The sequence below is a fragment of the Ailuropoda melanoleuca genome, chromosome 15 (genome assembly GCF_002007445.2).
Source record: "Ailuropoda melanoleuca isolate Jingjing chromosome 15, ASM200744v2, whole genome shotgun sequence".
NCBI lineage: Eukaryota > Metazoa > Chordata > Mammalia > Carnivora > Ursidae > Ailuropoda > Ailuropoda melanoleuca.
This window is the reverse complement of record NC_048232.1, coordinates 27,988,146-28,008,850: the sequence shown is the minus strand read 5'-3', so window position 1 is coordinate 28,008,850 and position 20,705 is coordinate 27,988,146. Positions and strand designations below refer to the sequence as shown.

Genomic DNA, 20,705 nt, shown 5'->3' with positions numbered 1-20,705 from the left:
TTCTTCCTCTCCTGCTCCCCCTGCTTGTGTTCCCTCTCTCGCTGGCTGTCTCTCTGTCAAATAAATAAATAAAAATCTTTAAAAAAAAAAAGGAAAGAAAGATGCACCAGACTTCTGCAGGGAAAATTGCAAAACGTTTTTGAGAAACATTGAAGAAAATCTAATTATATGAGAAGTATATCATGGATTAAAAGATACAATAATGTAAAGATAAAATATTCTTCCAAATGATTTATAAATTTATAGACGAGATTTTTGAATCTCATTCAAAATACTAGTAGGTTTTCTGGTGGAACTTGGCAAGCTTATTCTAAAATTCTTACCAGAATTTTGGTAAAAATACCCAAGACACTCTTGAAGAAGAAAATGGAGATGTCAAGACTTCTGTAAGGGTATTAATTAATACACATGCTATCCATACCAGGATAGATCTACAGACCTGTGGAACAGAGTAAAGAACCTAGAAATCAACATTCCTTTGGACACTATGTGCCAGAGATAGCACTGTAGAAAAGTAAGGAAGAATAGACTTTAAATGGTGCTGGGTCAACTGGATTATCCAGGAAGAAAGTAGAACCTTTCCTAACACTATACACAAAAATAAGCTCAGAGTTGAATAAAGACATCAGTGTGAAAGGCAAAGCAATGATTTAAGCTTTGAGAACCCGATTCAGTTCCTTAACTTGCAAAAGTGTTTTTGGTTAGGCTGTACATGAGCTCTAGGGTTTCTTTCAACATTCATGAATCTGTGAGTGCTATTACTAGCTATTGATACAAAGTATAATTTGAAAAGATCGTTGGTGTGAAAAATTAATGTGCCCTTGGCTAGTTAGCTTTCTCTTGTACTGTTAGCACAGAATGTAGCTGCGTCATGTTCTGTCTTGTAGGTCAGAACCTTTTAACTCTTGTTACTGTCATTCTTATGCATTTGCTCTACATGAGGGAAGATAGCCTCATCATCAGTATATAAACGCATCATCCTGTGAATAGTCAGCATTTTTTTCTTTTTTGAAATTCAGAATTAATGAATTCCCCCTCTATAGGGGAAAAAGAATATTTTTAAAGATTTACCAAGTGTCTGAATCATATATGCAATATACTAATTGGTTCCCTAAAATCATTTGGGAGGATCAGTTACTGATTATTCTGAGAATTATTCTATTACATCTAAAATAATCTCAAAAGTGTAATATGTGTTTGGGAAATCTTTAATCAATAGACAGTAGAAACTGATGAAGCAATTGAAGAGGAGATACCAGATTCCCCAGGAATAGAAAAGCATGATAAAGAGAAGGACCATAAGGATCCTAAGAAACTTCGTTGTAAGTTATTCTTTACCTATTTTGTTAGTCGTTTGAGCATCTTCTCTTAGCTTTTCGAATATTTTAAATACATAAAGGCTAAATGGAATCTCCAGAGTTACCAGGAAATCATAATGTTAGGTATTTGTAATCTTAGTTTTTTAGGAGTATCTCTCCTTGTTAACTCCTTGCATTTTTCAGCCTCATCGTGTGCACCCGTACAGCATCTTACTAATTTTAAGACGTGGTCCTTCAAGAGAAGCAAAGTGTATTAGAATGCATTTCTATTGAGGTATCCAGGAAGCTGAACTATACTGATTTAAAAATATATAATTACTGCTTAAGATCTAGATAGAATCTTACACTTGAAGAAGTCAAAAGTCATGGGACATGTACCATAGTTCACACTGGACACCAGGCAGCCATCTCTGGACTAGGATATGTCTTTGCAGGTGCAGCTGCATGCATTCATACCTCCAGACCGTGTGTGTGTGTGTGTGTGTGTGTGTGTGTGTGTGTGTGTGTGTGTGTGTGTGTGTGTGTGTGTGTGTGTGTGTGTGTTATGAGCTAAAGCCAGCAAACTTAAGAGTAGCATTTTTAATGCAGGCCCCTTGTGAATTACATTGTTTATTAAATAGGTCATTACCTGTGGCTGAACTCGTTAAATGTATTTTAACAATTCCACATTTAACTGAGAATTTTTGGCCTTTGGATTAACTGAATGATTAGAAAATCATTTCTATTTTTGTTCTCCCACATTCTAATGAAAGTTAGGCCTATTAACTGACATTATAACAATGTAAACACATAAAAATTTGATTATTTGAATGCTTTACTAATACATTCTATGTGCTCTCAACTTTCCTTAAGTATAGTTCTTTTCAAGAAATTTAGTTTTTGGATATTTTTTATTGGAACCAAAAAAGAAATCAGAGTTATGGCATTGTAGGACATTTTTCAGGTGGTCCTATTCTTAGTTTAGAGGTAATTATGATGAGATGTGGTTTGCTTAAAGTACAAATAATTGTGGTGGATAAATATATCTCTGGACTCCTAGTCCAGTAAGGCTACTGCAGGATAGGGACTTTTTTGGTTTATGTTTTATGGACATTTTTTTCCTCATCATTTTACCTTCTAAAACTGATGGAGAGTCAAAGGAGATAAGTAGTATCATTTGTGAAATAATGAGTATAAATTAGAATAACCAGTATCTTAGTACATATAACAAAAAGGTACAGTTTGTAGTCAGTGTTTAGTGAGAAAAATGAAATATTTTGTTTAGTTTGTCACTTTGAAATTGGGTCTGTGTTAGCTTGATTCTTGACATACTACTCTTTAACTATATTAAAGTTAGAATAACTGAATTTATAACTATGATTTTTACATATGAAATTAATGTTTTGAGTTCTAGGTGGAAAAATTTTTATTAAAAAGTTTTTGTTTTATGAAATGCTTAATATCTGTTTGTCTTAAGCCACGAAAGTGTCTAGCATAGATTCTTCAGAACAGAAAAAAACCAAGAAAAACTTAAAGAAGTTTCTTACACGGCGCCCCACTTTGCAAGCTGTTCGTGAAAAAGGTTATATTAAAGGTAGGTAGAAGTGACGTTTTTAATTATGAACTTTGGCCAGAATCAGAAATAAGCCATTTTAAATTAAAAACTGAAAATTTTTTGAACAGTAAAAAAGTTTTCATTCTTTAAAGTTACCAGGTTCATTGGTTTAAAATACATTTGAGTGATTAAAATTGATTTTTCAGTGCACACAGAGAGTTACACTAAGGCATTGAGCAGACATAAATACCAAAGTAAGTTTTTAGAGACCCTGTACTGGAGGAACTACAGGGGTGAGATGGATGGATAGAAGACATGACAATAAATCTTTTAGTTTTGAGGGGCATCTGGGTGGCTCAGTTGGTTAAGCATCTGCCTTTGGCTCAGGTCATGATCCCTGGCTCCTGAGATTGATCCCCACTTCAGGTACCGCGCTCAGTGGGGAGCCTGCTTCTCCCTCTCCCTCTGCCCTTCCCCTGCTCATGCGTTCACTCTCTCTCTCTCTCTCTCTCTCTNCTCTCTCTCTCTCTCTCTCTCTCTCTCTCTCTCTCTNTCTCTCTCTCTCTCTCTCTCTCTCTTTCTCTTTCTCTCTCTCTCTCGTGTGCTCTCTGTCTCTCTCAAATAAGTAGAATCTTTAAAAAAAAAAATTTTTAGTTTTGAAATGCACAGATCAGAAGACATTTTGAACAAAACATCACTATCACAGTAGAAAGAAGAAAAATATTGAACAATTTTATCTTGATTGTTTGCCTTCAGTTCTCATTTCAGGTGATTTTAAAATTAGTATAAGGTGTTTTTTCCTAATTAATTTTTATATTTATTATTTCATTTGTAAGCAACAATAGCAATAATGCACTAACAAGTTCTTAATAACAGAGTATTCTTTAAAATCGCATATACTTGTATACACCTTTAGTGCTTACAAGCGCTTTTAATTTCAATGATAAAATTTTCTAATACAGGACTCAGTGACATTAATTAGTAAATAAAGACATGGGTAAAGTTAATATATAACATACATATCTGTCTTTGAAGTTTCTAAAAAAGACCATCACTGGAACATCTGTTTGCAAAGCTTCTAAATTAAAATACGCAAATGGGTTTCATTAAAAAGATATTTAAAACTTCTGGTAGAGTTCGGTTAATTAAGTGATTCAGATTAACAGTCTTAAGAGTTATGGGTAAGCAGGGACTCCCAGATAACACATACGAATTTAGTATATTAAGTTTGGAACTTTAAAAAAAGAAAAAAAGCCTGATAAATCAGTGAATAGAAATTGCTGTTAATTTTTCACCAGGCCTTTTTATTGAGAAATGTAAACTGTTGCTGCATTGTGGTGGTGTTCAGGACTTCAGATATTTTGTTTTCCTCAATAGTTAGCACTAATGTGGCATTTCAGAAGTGTTGGGTTGAAAGACTTATAGAACAGCCTTTGAAATACATTTTGTGAAATCAAGGGTTGGCACACGATGGGTATGGGTAAGACCAGGCTTGTCTTAATAGTTTAAAAAAAATTATTCAGGTGTTTACTAAGTGCTAGGCATGAGCCTGGGTGCTGTGAATACCTATTGGTTTGAGAATTACAAGGTCCCTGCCCTTGAAATTTACATAAAAACAAGAGACAGACAATATAATTATGATTACTATGAAGAAGCTACCGTAGTGATGAAATAGAGAGGGACTATGACTGGGTCACCTTAGGCTGATCATAAAGTTTTTCTAAGGAAAGGACATTTTAGCTGAGGGCAGGAGTGGTAAAAAGGAGCTAAGTTTGGGGGAGAGGATGGATCTCTGCAAAAGGTATAGAAAACTAAAAGACTGTCAGGTAAAAATGGGGTGTTCATGGAGTTTAGTAAAGCAGGAAAGTTGTTTGAAGTGGAGTTGGAATGGGTAGGCAGATCACAGAAACCAGGAGTCACAGCAGACCATGTCTGGGTGCACTGAATGTCTTCTATAGCACTGTGAATGGGGATCGCCATTTTGCAAACTAAATTTTAGCACGGTGGTTTATTTTAAAAAATAAATCTCTTTCAGATCAGGTGTTTGGAGCCAATCTCACTAATCTTTGTCAGAGAGAAAATGGCACAGTGCCAAAATTTGTGAAGTTATGCATTGAACATGTTGAAGCGTATGGTAAGAAAATGAATTTCTTCTATGTTAAGCACACTAACCCATTGTTTTGCCATCAGAATCCTAGGATTTTGATGATTTTGAATGATGGAACAGTCGTAAGATGTTAAGAAAAGCATCTTGTTTGCAAAAACTTACATGTTTTAATGGTTACAAGTATCTTTTAAACTAAGACCTTTGCAGGCACCTGTTGAATATTCAGCACTTCTAGCTGATTAAGTGGAAGTATTCTCTGAAGCCATTTGGAGTTGGCCTTTGCTTAAAATGAAGAAGGTGGTGATTATGAAACTGAGTTTATTAAGAAGTGATTTGACAGTGTAGAAGATAGGAGATTGTGTTTACTTACCAAGAGAAAATTGATTCTCTTTATAATAAAAATGAGATGACATTTTAAAACTGTTAAATCAACTCTGAGGTGTCTAAATAGACAAACCTTCCTATGTCATTTCCTGTTGAATAATACTTAAACCAATTTATATTTTGGTTGATTTTAATGTAATATTTATACTAGTTTTACATAAAATAATTATCATGGTAATCACATTAACTTGTACCTGTACATCATCAAAAACCTCTTGTACAATTAAAACATTTGCATAATTTGTAATTCCTGTCAGTTTCGGATCTTGTCTTTGACTTTTTTGTCAACATGACAGTAGAGACACTGTGCCTTTATTTGAAGTTCTATGAATAGCACGTCAGATAACGTGCTTTGTTAAATGTGTACAGCATTATGATTTAATGAATATTTGGATTTTTTAGGCTTAATTGGGTGAATTTCACATGATTCTATTCCACAAATTAAAGGAAATGAATAGACTATCAAATTATCAGTTGTTTTTATAGAGCCTTTATTTTAATTGGTTATTGTTTATTAATTATAAGCACTTAATAGAACACCATTTTTAAAAGCATGCTTTAATATGTACATTTACATTATGAAATGTGCAAAATAATGGGCTATTTTTATCTCTTGGTTTCCTTTACTTTCTGAACTATCCCCAGGTGTAGAAGTTTATCTTAAATTGTTAGTATTTCAGGTTTAATGAGATGATTTTTTTTGAGATGATCTACAGTCTACATGATAAACAAAGTAGAATTGTTGCTGTTTATTAAACAGATTCAGAGTGTATCTCCACCCCCTTTCTCTCTGCCAAGCATCTATAAAAAGCCAGTTAGAGGAAAAGCGTATTTGCCCATTTGATTTTAGGCTCATGTTAATGAATAAGGATTCTGAAACATGCAAGGATCTTTAGAAGAGGCAAACACCTACTTTAAACACAAAAATATTGTAATTTTCTCTTAGGTTTGGATGTTGATGGGATATACAGAGTAAGTGGCAACCTTGCAGTGATCCAGAAATTGAGATTTGCAGTCAATCATGGTAAGATCATACTCCCAATTGTTATGTTGTTAAGCACTCATAACTGTAAGAGTCGGTTTAAAGTTATTTTAAAAAATTTCCTGTTCTGGTTTTCAGATGAGAAATTGGACTTGAATGATAGTAAATGGGAAGATATTCATGTTATTACTGGAGCACTCAAAATGTTTTTTCGAGAATTACCAGAACCTCTTTTTACATTTAACCATTTTAATGATTTTGTTAACGCAATTAGTAAGTATGTCATTACACTCAATTTTTTTTCTACATGTTGAAAGTCCTCTGTACCGATTAGGCCACTGCATTCTGTTTGATCTTTCTTTTAAATTATTTCAAAGGATTTTTTTACTTCAGAAATTTTAAATGTGACCACCAGATGTCACTGTGTATTACCAAATGTCAGTTTCTAAACTATGTCACTGTTTTCAATTTCATGCATAATCTCTCATTATTATGTTTTTCTTTTTTTTCCTTTTCTTTTCTTTTTCTTTTCTTTTTCTTTTTTTTTTTTAGAACAAGAACCAAGACAGCGAGTCACTGCTGTTAAGGACCTAATCAGACAGTTGCCAAAGCCAAATCAGGATACAATGCAGATTCTTTTTAGACATCTCAAAAGGTAAGAGGTTCACCACAGAGAAGAAATAGTAATTAGGGAGGAAAAAAAAGAAAAAGATAAGAGAAATGCATGGTTATGAGGTGTGGTATAGTACCCACGAGTCCAGGGTCCCTCAAACCCTGGTTCAGATCCCAGCCGTGCTACTTGCTGTCTTTGTAACTTGAAAAAGAGAACTCCTTTGGGCCTTGTTCCTCATAGGTAAATGGTCTGGTATGAAAAATATTTACTTAAAGTAAATATTATATGCGAAGCATTTAATGCCTAATGTGTAAGTGCAGAAATTGTTAAGTTTATTAACCTGAAGATGAGATCTTGGTTATTAAATGAGGACTTATTAAATTACCTTAGAAGAAAGCCATCATGGCTTTCAGGTTACTACGTAGCCTTTTTAATAACTGATATTTGCCTTCTGACAACACTAGAATGGTAAAATATATTATCCCAATGAAGGAAATTTAAAAACAAACAGACAAACATAGAGTTAGTAAAAATGAAAATTTAATCTCTGTATCCTAATGAAATTTTTTCCCCATCACCCTAGTGGAGTAATTATTGTTACCTGAATTGTAGTTCATACTTAAGTCTGTATGTTACTTTAAACACTAAGCTGAAATATCACACATTTTAAGTTTGTTAGAATATGTATAATTATACCTTTCAGCTGTGTTTGTCCAAAAGAAACCTTCGTATGATGTTTGGACTGAATTTAGCTTGTATGTATCTTCGGAAAATTAGCACTATTTCTCATTTCTAAATGCAAACTGTTTATAGTACAATTTGAAGAATTTTTCCTCTTGTATGTTTTATTTTCTCTTTTAACAATTTATTTTTCCCCCCTTAGAGTTATAGAAAATGGAGAAAAAAACCGAATGACCTATCAGAGTATAGCAATTGTTTTTGGTCCCACTCTGTTAAAGCCAGAGAAAGAGACTGGTAATATAGCAGTTCATACTGTCTACCAAAATCAGATTGTAGAATTAATTCTACTGGAAATAAATTCCATCTTCGGGCGTTGATTCTTATTGAAGACAACCTGTGGAATAGAAGCTGGATTCCATCAGATTTCAAACCCTTATATATGATGTATTTTATTTTTGGACCAAGCAGTGACTCTTTGATTTTGCACTTTTTTGAGGGATCAGAAGGGAATGGGAGAGTCAAGATGTGTGTTAGGCCCTCATATTTGCTGCTTTGTTGCAAGTTGATACAACTGTGTGTGATTTTTGAATTAATTTTATCCTGAATGTTTGCATTTCATACTCTGAATTTCAGTAAAAATCAAAACTTGTGATTCTAACCAGTCGTATACACTGGATAATTTGGTAAGAAAACTACATTTTTTTTTCTCAAACTGGATAATGTAGAATTTCTTCTCATGTTTCGTTAGATTCATCACTTGATAGAACAGTACTCACTATCAGTTATTTTGAAGACACTCTTGGGCATTCTAAACAAAATGAAGTATATCCTTTTTGAAACCTGTGTATTTCTTTTTCAGGGTTTCTGCATGCAGTGGCAGTCTTAAGTGCTGCAGTTCATTATAACCCAGATGTAATCCCTTGGCGAAGGCTTGCCACCGCCACTGTGTTGCACACCATCCTTATTGGATGGATGTCTTAGTCGCTTGTTTGGGCAGCACACTAATATTCTTAACACACTGTGATATACTGGAGTTTAATTTAGCATAAGTCAGTTCAGGGTATTTTGGGGCTGTCTGTGCTACGCTGATTTGTAGCTAACAATCCTAATTATATCTAGTGCCGTACTGAGTTCTTGGTATGACCCTGTGGAAACAGACATTATTTGATGTAAATATAAGCTAAAGACTCAATGTCCTTTAGCTTATGTATATAATTTTGTTGTATAGTCTCAGAGTACATTCTAACCTGACATTTCTAATCATGATATTGGTAATCTTTTCCGTGAATATTAGGTTTCCTCCAGAAATAGGCTGTTATTTGAGAAACTTAACTGTGTGCACTTTTAGATTTTAATTACATTTACAGGCAAATCACTGTAATGCAAATGGTACTGGAAAAATACTGAATAGACTTGCTAACTGGTAAATGCACTACAAGAGGAACCTTTTAGATAATTTAATATGTACAGAACACATTAGAAAAAATTTATTACAGAATTCTAACTGCAGTATGAATAGTGGAAACCCATATGTAAATTAGATGGATGTCAAATGGAAAATGACATTGCTAAATTTGAGAATTTCTTTTTACATTACTAATGTAGATTGATTTGTATAATAAAACAGGGTTTGGAAGGTTTTGTTACAGAGAGCATGGTCTGTTGAAGATATTTTAAGATGTATTTTTCTAGATTAACTGATGTATATGAAATGTCTAATCTGAATAAAGAAAACTAAGAGGTTTAGAAATTTTCCATTGGAAATGTGCATTTTGGTTTTTAATTTTTTTTCTTGTTTTTGCATTTACTGGCATACTCTTATACCTCATTTTTAAAAAATCAACTGAATTCAATATTTCCTGTGGTAAATATATTTTCCTTATTTTTTCACACCTTTTCTACTCCCTGCCATGTCAATACCTCCTCCATTCTCCCCCCTCCAATTTTTATTTCTTCATCAATATTTGAAAGTGAATGATTTGTGACCAAGACTCCTTTTCTTAGAATTGCATTTGTAATTTACAGATTGCCTTCCTTGGGAACAAATAGTTTTTGTATGATCTGTCTAAAAATCTCTCACCTGAGTTTTGTGGCAAAAATATTGTTTGTTGTTGTGGTGTTGTTAAATTGGTAACAAACCACGCTACTTGATAGCTATGGAAAGCAGATTGTTTTGAGCAGGGAGAGAAAGTCCCCAAATGAGAATGTTTATATTTGCCTAACAATGTTTTGAACAATACAATATGCTTTAGAACTGGCCTATATAGTGATTGTATGCCAGCAAAATTATTAGACTCAAACCAGTGATGCTCTTTCTCTTGGTAGCTGTGGACATAACGAAGATTAAAATTGTCTTGTGTTTCTTGTTTCAAAGTACATATGTGTGTATGTGGAGTCTTAAATGTTTTATTAGTCTACAGCTAATTAGTTTATTGTAATATTGTATGTACGGTGAGATCAGTGTCTTGTGTTTTCATCCTTTGTGAATTAAAAATTCTCACTTTTTTTTGTAATAACAAAACCAGTAATATTTTCCTGTCTTGACAACTTGATTTTTAGTAGAAAATATATTAAAGGCTGAAATAAATTGTCAGTGGAATTTCATTTGCTAATAGGCCTTCCTTCAGAATGTCATTTTAGAAAAGTAGTTGGAAATTGAAAGAAATCGTATATTCACATAAGTTATTACATTTAATTAGAAGAAAAACACTTATTTAAATTTTACAACTGTAAGGAATTTTACCTTTTACTCTGGAAAAATTATGTTACCTTTTAGTTAGAGGCAACTCTGCATATTTTTTTTCTTATGGGAAAAGCACAAATGGAATAATTAGCCAAACTGGGCTTAGGCAGATGTGTTACGTACACATACACGTGGATGTGTATGTAAATGTGTGTGTGTGTGTGCGTGCGCGCGCACGTCACTGCTTACCTACAGATGAAAACTCAGTAACAATGGCAGATACCTGGAGACCTTTGTGCCTTTTTAATTCCATGCCAGGCTTCTTTGTAAGGCTGTAATACTAAATGTAAAGATAGCAGTGAGAGGAAAAAGTTATTCTGTAATTTTGCTAAGAGATTCTTTTCTAGCTCGTGGGAGAGACCCTCTAATTAAATATTTAAAGTAAACATGTAGTTTCCCATGACAGTAATTTCTCCAACATCTTTAGGCATTTAAAAAACACAGAGGAGTCTACAGCATGTCATTTTAGTAAAGAAGAAAATAAAAATAGTCAAATGGGCATCATGCTCTCTCTGGCCTAATAAAAGTCAAATGCTCAAAGATCGCATCTATATAGAGAATTGAAAATGGGTAGAAAATAAGATTTTATGGAGTTTGCTAGTCTCTCTGAACTCTAGCCATCAGCTCTAATGATCCCCTTTTATAGGAAGCACGTTTCTAGTACAAGACTAGAGATGGCGTTTAATAGGGGCTGTAGCCCGTATGTTACATTCCTGGATGTGGGGCACAGTTCTGTTTTTGTTTGTTTTTTAAACAGTATTTCAATATAACTAATACAGTTCTGTTAAATGAAACTTTAGTTTTAAACCATAAAAAAAAACAAACCACCCCACAAAAAAACAAAAAGCAAATGGTGCTGCAAAACAAAATCAGCAGCCTTACAATAATGGTGTATTAGAATCTATTGGAAATTCACAAGCCGCAGACCCAGGCCAAGCAGAGTCAGACTTAGTATTCTAGAGAAGGGGGAGGTACAGAATGCCTAATGAGACATTCTGTAACTACTAAAGACAAGGGACTTCTCCTGAAGAATCTCAATTAGTCTTCTCAACTGAAGTTTTGTGGGCCAGTGGTGGCTGTAAATATATTCAGCTGGATAGAGCTTTTACAAATTAGCCTTATGTGAATATGGCACTTAAATGAACTCTTTCATTTCCTTCATTGCTTCCCTTCTCCCACAGGAAAAAAGGAAAGAAAAAAAGCACTTTCATGGTACTCTCATAAACAGAGCACTTGTAGAACAAGGTAACTGTTTAACAAACCACTACAAAATGTATTTGGAATCTAAGGTCTGATTTCTTACTTTTTCTCATCAAACCCCCCCCCTTTATTTTACTTCCTCTCCGTGTTTTCAGAAAAACCGTTTCTGGTAAAGATTTTTAAATTGTTAATGCTGGTAGCTGAATCAGGTAGTTCTAATAGTTGTGGCTCACGTTGCAAGTAGCATTGAAACTTGTGAATCTTGTAATGTTGATAAAATTCATAGTGACATCAGAGCAACAGATGAGGCTGTGACAACTCTTATCAACAGGGCCTTTGCAGAGGTGGACCTCAAACTCCATCAGCTCATGGTGGAGTGACTGGTGAACATTCTGCATAACATTCGAGGCCTTCTTTCTCCTCCTGGGCATTTTGAGAGATTGTTTATATTTAGGCAAGAGAAATGGGACTCTTAGACACTCAAGTAAAACTGAGTCTCATTGATTGATAAAGCCGGAAAGAACCAATAGGGACCCTCCCATTCATAGCCTTACTTTATGGAAGCACAAAAGGATAAGCCTAAAACTGAAGGGAAGAAATATCTTGGTTAATTATGTCTCTTTAAAGTTTGTGATCATTTATGTAAAGCGTATCTGGCATATTCAAATATCATTTGAGGAAGAAACTAGTAACTTCTCTACATATTGGGAGCATCTGTTTTCCAGCTAAGTAATTTTTATTTGTGTGGCATATTGAAACTTCTTTTATCGATCGTGTACATCTGTTATGAATATAGATGTAGGTGGCAGGGGGGTAGGTAGTCTCTCCCAGTTTTAGTTGTATAAATAGTAAACCAGAATCCCTCTCCTTCCCCTGGCAAATCATGACTTCAGTGGTTCTTTTTCCACCTGCTGACATTCTGGACTGGCCGTTGTGTTCATTAATCTCTGTTTAATATGGATATCTGCTTTCACTTGAGTTCTGGAACTGTACTGTCCAATATTGTAGCCACTGGCCACGTGTGGCAACTTAAAATTTCATTAAAATTAAATAAAACATGAATATCCAGTTAGTCACAGCCACTCTTCAAATATTCAGTAGTGACATGGAGTTTATGGCCACCGTATTGGACAGTACAGATACAGAGCATTTTCATCCTCACAGGAAATTCTGGACACTGCTGTTACAGAAGGTTGGTTGTGAGGAATAAGCAATAACAAAATACAAAATTCTTAAAAAAAAATACATGCTCTAAAGCGTTACATACTATTTCATAATTCTCCCTCATGCTTGTCTCAAGTACATGACACTAAAAGAGTTTAAAATCAAGGAATATTTGTCTCATTATATATGTCCCATTGGGGGGGGCTGGAAGGGTGCTAAATGTGATTTGACTTCTCTAACAGCTCCATTAAAATGCTTGCAATTTGGTGAAAATCAGTTTGAAACTGTGGCCTAAGAAAAGCTTCAGTTGACATTGTTTTCTGGGAAATGTAGGAATGCTGTACTATGAGATAATATTTCTGAGACTGTGTCACAGTATTCTTATATTTAGATATTAGGAATTTTCACCTTTGTGGGAAAGATTTTCTGAAATCATATTTTAGAAACAATAATAAACAAAAGAAATTATTCTAATTAGCGCATTCTCTTGAGATCCAAGTTCCCTCACCTTGTATTTACTTATGATTTTTTAAAAATTTTTATTTGTCAGAGAGAGCACAAGTAGGGGGAGCAGCAGGCAGAGGGAGAAGCAGGCTCCCTGCTGAGCAAGGAGCCCGATGGGGGACTCGATCCCAGAACCCTCGGATCATGACCTGAGCCGAAGGCAGATGCCTAACCAACTGAGCCACTCAGGTGTCCCTACTTTTGATTTTTAATAGTGCCCTTTATGAGGTAGTGGAGGTCTTGAAGAGCCTACTTACAAAATTTCTCTCTAAATGAGAGTGACATCTAGCCATGGATGTAGGAAACGTTTTGATAGTCTCAAGTCAGTCGATCTCACATGATTTCACCAGATGCTTACTCAAGCGCGAACAGTGACATGGTACATAGATTCCATAGACTAGATGGTTATTAGCATTTTTCATTTTTGTCTTTATCAAAATGTTTATTTTAATGGTCCCAGGCAAGATTCTTTCAGAGATGGTACTGTTGTGCATAGTTGACATATATAATGCTCTGGTTGAAGAAAATGCTACTGTTGTATTTTCAACCTTGTTGTAAAGGCTTACTGTTAATAAGTATCTTAATATTTCTAGGTAGTGAATTTAATAGTTTGTCGCTTATTTTCATTAACCCAGCCCATTGACAGAATGCTTCAGTTCAGACTTAAGCAAATCATAGGGTGTGAAAGCTTTGCCATCTAGTGAAGTTAATTCACAAAACCCTCTTCCCATCTGCTCATTAAGAAGTACATTGGTATGTGAAATGCCTCTTTCTGTGTCTTTTCTTCTGCCTTCCTTTTATCTCCCCTCCCCTCCTCTGTCTCAGTAGTTGCTGTTTGCTTTAGAGGCCCAGATGAGTGGCTACTCAGAGAAGCTGTTTTGAGACTTACTTGAGGTCCTGGTGTCCAAGGTATCCAGGTTTCCCAGAGGGGAGTTACACTTAAAGAGGAATCAAAGGCCTCTAGGGAAGCCAACACAGCTGTGTCAAGGAGGAAACTAAACCTTTTATAAGGAGCAATCCCAGTGTCTTTGGATGACCCAGTTCTGACTGTGAGGTTCCCGGAATTCAACCCGTTATGTTAGCTGACCAGATGTGATGTAACATTTCTGACATCTGGCTGCATCTTATGACTGCCCTCTCTGATCATGTCCTTGTCTCCTGACTTGTTATATTAGCCAAATGGATTGTCTGAGCATTGCCAAAACAGTGACAACCTTCTTTACCCATCTTATCACCCTAAAGGACTATAGCATATCCAGTTGGCATGAATGCTTTTACAAAGCTGGCATCAAACAATATGCAGTTGCTGTTTTAAACGTTGGGTAGTACTGAGACATCTCCCATTGAATAGGAGGTTGGAAAGAGTTAATACAAGAATCTGCTAAGAGCCCATTTATTCATTAAACAAATTCAGTGTATTTGTTTTAGGTGTTAAAGCATAGTGTTAGCCTTTGGGGATAAAATGGTAAATAAAACTGGTGGAATCCCTGCTTTTATGTTTATAGTTTTGAGAATGGTAATATGACAGCTAGTATATATTTAATTCTGACATATACCTGTTTCAAGTAGGTGCATTCAAAATGGCCAATCTCAAGTAGTTTTATTAGTGTGCCTTCCAAGTTGGCTGTTTGTGTTGTCATGCCAGTCTATTGAGATTGAGCTAAGATTTATTGCTACATAATTGGGTAGCATGTTAAGAATGACATACTTTTTTTTTTTTTTAAGATTTTTATTTATTTATTCAACAGAGATAGAGACAGCCAGCGAGAGAAGGGAACACAAGCAGGGGGAGTGGGAGAGGAAGAAGCAGGCTCATAGCAGAGGAGCCTGGATGTGGGGCTCGATCCCATAACGCCGGGATCACGCCCTGAGCCGAAGGCAGACGCTTAACCGCTGTGCCACCCAGGCGTCCCAAGAATGACATACTTCTTGAGTACTTGTTGAGGTGAAGTAAGGTGAGTTTGTCAAATACAAGAAACGTTGAAGGCTTTGATGAAGCATAGTTTCAATTGATGAGGCCTGGTTTGAGATCCAAACAAATGGATCATCCTGGCATGACACAGTAAGATGTGAAGTGGAACAGTTTCAACGAAAGTGTTAGGAAAAGCATGGACTTAATAACAGCAGTTGTTCCACAAGAAATCCACATCATACTTCTGTATAAAATTAAATACACGGAGAGGATTCTGGGAAGATGGTGGCAGGGACAGAATAGTTTTTCAATTCACACATTAAAACAACACATAATCACATTGATGGTAAAACTAGGTAATGAGGCATCCTCACAACCCTCCAGATACTAGTAGGTGAGATTAAAGCACCAACACCTCCAAGACCGGCAATGATACTGGTGTCTCAGAGGAACAAGAAAGAAGCAACAGGGTAGCATCTGTTAGATCTGAGAACAGGAAAACCACAATATAACCATCAGGACTTAAGGGGCTAAAACATTCTAGCCTCTGGGAATTCTCAAAACCAACTAGTCCAAGCTTTCCTCCAGGACAAGTCACATTGAAGAAAGGTTGCTGAGAGTGGAATCAAAATTGAACAGGATAGGGACAATAGACCAAAAAGATTGTCTAGTTCAAAGTGTGGAAAGGAAGTAGAGCCAAGAAATCCCAGGAATCAAGCTGTCATGTTTTTTAACACAATGCAAAAACAACACAAGAATGAATCTGCTTACGAAGCTTTTCTGAATCCTATTTCAAAAGTTCAAGAAAATTTATTTTATACAAAAATGAACAAAATAATAGTATCAAGGCCAAATCCCATATAAAACTATAAGAAAAAATGAGCAGAGTAACATCTGTGTGGAAAATGGAGGCATGCCAGAAAACACATGCCCACAAAAGAAAACTGTAACCTATTATTGCAAAAGGAACTCAAAGTCTTAGAAATGACGTAAGACATGAAAGAACAACATAAAACAGAATTATAAGAAATAGCTTGACAACGCAGGAAAGAATTAGAAATAGAAGGAAATATTTCAGAATTGTAAATAGAAACATAAGAGCATATAAATAAAACAATACCCTAAAAGGAACAGAAGGTATAAAGAAGAAAAAAGATTATTTTAAAAATTTTTAAGAAAAAATTTTTGAATCAAAGATAAAAGGGTTTTTTTAAAGATTAAAAAGTGTCATTGAAGATAGGCAAAGAAGATTAAACATGGAATTACCAGGAGTTCATAAAAAAAAAAAAAACATTTCAAGAACCCCAGAATTAGGAAAGAAATTGAAATTCTGTTTTGGAAAAGCACAGCAAATAACTAATATTGACCTAAAATAACCAATACCAAGACATGGGCTAGTGAAATTATTAGACTATTAAGAAAAGCAAATCTTTTGGGCATCTGTTTAAAAAGGGCATGTGATTTGTATTACATTATGAGAATTTTCAAAATTATACTTTATACAAGATGAAAATGGGGAAGTATATTAAGATTCAGTTCAAGTGGAATAGATTGAATAGGAAAGGCAAGTTGTGTGATACCTAAGTAAGATATTTATAGGGAAATATATGAATCTAAGGATTGGAAGCATGATGAAGAGCATTTAAGAGAAAAGGAAATGTGCAGCACTTTAGTATAATTACATGATGCCATTTACCTATTTAGAAAATCTGAAAGAAAGTCTGCTTAATATAGATTCTATAACACACAAATAATCCATTGACTTAAGGCCTTCAAGTATCCTGACATCTGAAAGTGTCTTTTAAGCTATATTCAGATTAAGACGTACAAGGCATACATCTCCAGCAAACAAAATAACCTTCAAATAGGGAAGTATGAGATAAGTAATGTAGAGAGATGATTGCAGAACAAAGAAAAGCCATGAAAAGTTTTAAACGACCCTATCTCCAGGACCAGGCAAACTACATCCCAGTATGCTTCTGCTTCTTGAAGAAGTTGCAGATGGAGTCGAAAACGTGCGTCAGGTTTGATAGCTAGTAGAGAAAATATTCATAAATCTCAAAATGGACAATTTTTTCTGAAGTTAAAAAACAGTTGATGAATGCTGTAAATACAATCTTGGATTCAGCAAAGACTTTGATGAAGTTGTGCACGATGTCCTGTGGATAAAGAGAATAAATTATCTTCTGTTATTTTTAGAGAAATATCCAGCTGTTGAATAGTGAGAGTACTAATGAAGTAGCTTGGTGATATCAGAATACTTTGGAGTGACCAAAGACTTTGTCTTAATACCATGTTGTTAAAATTTTTCTGTTAATGGGGTGCCTGGGTGGCACAGCGGTTGGGCGTCTGCCTTCAGCTCAGGGCGTGATCCCGGCGTTGCGGGATCGAGCCCCACGTCAGGCTCTTCTGCTGTGAGCCTGCTTCTTCCTCTCCCACTCCCCCTGCTTGTGTTCCCTCTCTCGCTGGCTGTCTCTCTCTCTGTCAAATAAGTAAATAAAATCTTTAAAAAAAATTTTTTTTCTGTTAATGACTTAAAGCATTAAAACCTGCAGATAATACAGAACTGAGAATATTAAGCAATGTGGCTGACATAATATGCAAAATTACATTAATACATTTATGCTTCTGGCTGCTGTGGCAGATTAACTTGTATCAGATGAATCTTCCAGCTGAGAACAACTAGAAAACCTGGATAACCTTTTTAAGCATTATTGGGGTACAATTTACATGTAATAAAATACACCCACTTTAAGTGTACAGTTTGATTAGTTTTGACAAATGCATATACCTGTGTAAACCACTACCACAGCCAACATTTCATCACTCCCAGAACTTCCATGTGCACACTTTCAGCCAATATCTCCTCTACCCCTGGTCCCAAGCAACCACTGATGGGCTTTCTATAACTATAGATTAGATTTGACTTATTCCTGTTTTATGTAAATGTAACCATACTATATTCACTTTTTTCTGTTCAACTTCTTTGATTCGGCAGAATGTGTTGTGATTCACCCAGAACCTATGATGTGTGTATCACAGTCTTTTTATTGCAGAGTAGTATTCCATTGTGTGTCTATACCACAATTTGTTTATACATTCATCTCTTGAAATTTATTTTCTGTGGAGAGGGAAATTATTGGGAAGGAGGCATAAGAAATGATAAAATGTGCCATATTTTGATAGGGGTTATGGGTTATGTATTTGTCAGAGTTCTTTGAACTATTAAGGTCTCTGAATTTCCCTGTATGTAAATTATACCACAATAAGGAAGAGGGCAAGAATATGTTTACAATTTTAAAAGTAATTTACCCTCTATGTGGGACTATATGATTATCCAGAATACTTCACAATTTTAAAGAAGTAGTGTTTGGCATTCAATAAAAAGAATAGAGAATACAAAAATTGTTGAAAATCAATAGAAAAAACAAACAGTTACATGTGAGTTCCAAATATTGCCGCCATTGTCCTTTACAAAAACTGTGATTAGCATGTTCAAGACATTAAATGAAAAGATAAAACATTTCAGTAGAGAACTAGAAATTACAAGATTTAAATGGAAATTCTGGGACTGAAAAATACAGGAACCGAAATTAAGAACTGTAAAAGTGAGCTTACATATGAGACACAGCTAAAGAGAGAATTGTGCCTGAAGATATGTCAAAAAATACCCAAACTGAAATTCGGAGAGAGAAAAGGATAGAAAATAAAGAATTGAACAAAAGGGTTATATAGCACATGGTGAAAAAAATTTAGCATACATGTAGGAGTTCCAGGCAAGGTGAGAGAGGATATGGCAGAAGCATTATTTTAAGAAATAATGGCTGGGAATTGTCTAAAAGAGATTGAAAATCGGAAAGCCATAGGTTGAGGAACCTCTACAACCAAGCAGAATTAACACAAAACTGCATCTTAGGGCATCATGGAGAAACTGCCAAAAATTGGAAAGAAAGAGGACATATTACCTTCAAATGAGCAATAGTAAAATTGTGGACTTCCCAATAAATATAAAGTGTAAACTGCCAACCTAGAATTCTATACTTGTGATATTGTGACTTATGAGAAATATGTATTTGGTCATTTTGAATGATCAGACATACATTTCTCATCTGTATTTGGGTTTTGCCCACAGTTCCTGCTTCACAGTTCCCCAAACACTTGGGATTTCTTGAACAATGGGAGCATTTTTTGTTACAATATTCGGTCTCTTGTCCTCAGTTCCTGAAATTGCTTCAGAGCCATAAAGGTGAAATGGAGGTCTTCATGACAAGCCCCTTTCCACCACAACTGGGTTTATGTTAATGAATTGACTTGGAGCATGGGAGGACGGGAGGACGGGACTGGTTGCCAAGAGAAACAACCATGTGATTAGAGGGTTGGAACTTTTAGTCCCACCACCCTCATTTCTATGGAGAGGAGAGGGGCTAGAGGTTAAATCAGTCACCAATGGCCAGTGATTTGATCATTTGTGCCTATAAAATGAAACTGCCATAAAAACCCAAAAGGACAGGGTTTGGGGAGTTTCCAGGTTGGTGAACACATGGAGGTGCTGGGACAGTGGCGCACCTGGAAGAGGGCATGGAAGCTTTGTGTCCCTTCCCACATACCTGCCCAATGAATCTCCTCCATCCAGCTGTTCTTGAGTTCTATCTTTTTATAATAAACCAGTTATTTAGTAGGTAAAATGCTTCTCAAGAGTTCTGTGAGCTGCTCTAGCAAACTAATCAAAGGAAGGAGGGGTCATTGGAACCTCCAATTGATAGCCAGTCTGCCAGAAGCCCAGGTGATAGCCTGGGCTTGCCAACTGGTATTTAAAGTTGGAAAGGTGGGGAGTCTTGGAGGATTGAACCCTTAACATATGGGATTTGACACTATCTCCTGATACATGGTGTCCAGTAGAACAGATCAACAGAACTAGAAGCTTGTTCTTTGAAAGAATAAATTTGACAGACCACTGGCAAGACTTACCCAAAAGAATAGAGAGAGGACCCAAATTAATAAAATTATGAATGAAAAGGGAGTGGTCACACAACACCATGAAATTGGAAGGATTATTAGAAACTTTTATCAACAGCTTTATGCCAATAAATTAAGCAATCTGGAAGAGATGGAGGACTTCCTGGAAACCTATAAACTACCAAGACTGAAACAGGAAGAAATTGCCTTTTAAGCAGTCCAATTAATTATGAAGAGATTGAAACAGTGATAAAAAAAAAAAAACACCTTCCAAAAAACAAAACTCCAGGACCGGATGGTTTACCTGGGGAATTCTACCAAACATTCAAAGAAGAAATAATAATACCTATTCTCCTAAAGCTATTTCAAAAAATAGAAACAGAAGGAAAGCTACCAAACTCATCCTATGNCTACCAAACTCATCCTATGAGGCCAATATTACCTTGATCCCCAAACCAGGCAAAGACCCCATCAAAAAGGAGAATTACAGACCGATTTCCCTAATGAGCCAAAATTCTCAACAAGATCCTGGCTGCTAGAATCCAACAGTACATTAAAAGGATTATCCATCATGACCAAGTGGGATTCATCCCTGGGATGCAAGGG

The 20,705-nt window shown here is 35.4% G+C and overlaps 1 protein-coding gene across 7 annotated transcripts in view; it reads left to right on the top strand.

Moving 5' to 3' along the window:
* The window catches only part of ARHGAP12 (Rho GTPase activating protein 12), a 114,255-nt gene extending 104,871 nt beyond the window's left edge, over positions 1 to 9,384 (top strand). For all 7 annotated transcript variants that reach the window (XM_034644351.1, XM_002920453.4, XM_034644350.1 and 4 more), the window contains 7 exons: positions 1,220 to 1,322; positions 2,776 to 2,892; positions 4,889 to 4,987; positions 6,291 to 6,368; positions 6,465 to 6,599; positions 6,879 to 6,981; positions 7,823 to 9,384. In XM_034644351.1, the coding sequence (XP_034500242.1) occupies positions 1,220 to 1,322; positions 2,776 to 2,892; positions 4,889 to 4,987; positions 6,291 to 6,368; positions 6,465 to 6,599; positions 6,879 to 6,981; positions 7,823 to 7,997 (810 nt within the window). In that variant the 3' untranslated portion in view covers positions 7,998 to 9,384. The remainder of the gene's footprint in view (positions 1 to 1,219; positions 1,323 to 2,775; positions 2,893 to 4,888; positions 4,988 to 6,290; positions 6,369 to 6,464; positions 6,600 to 6,878; positions 6,982 to 7,822) is intronic.
* The last annotated feature ends 11,321 nt before the right edge of the window (positions 9,385 to 20,705 follow it).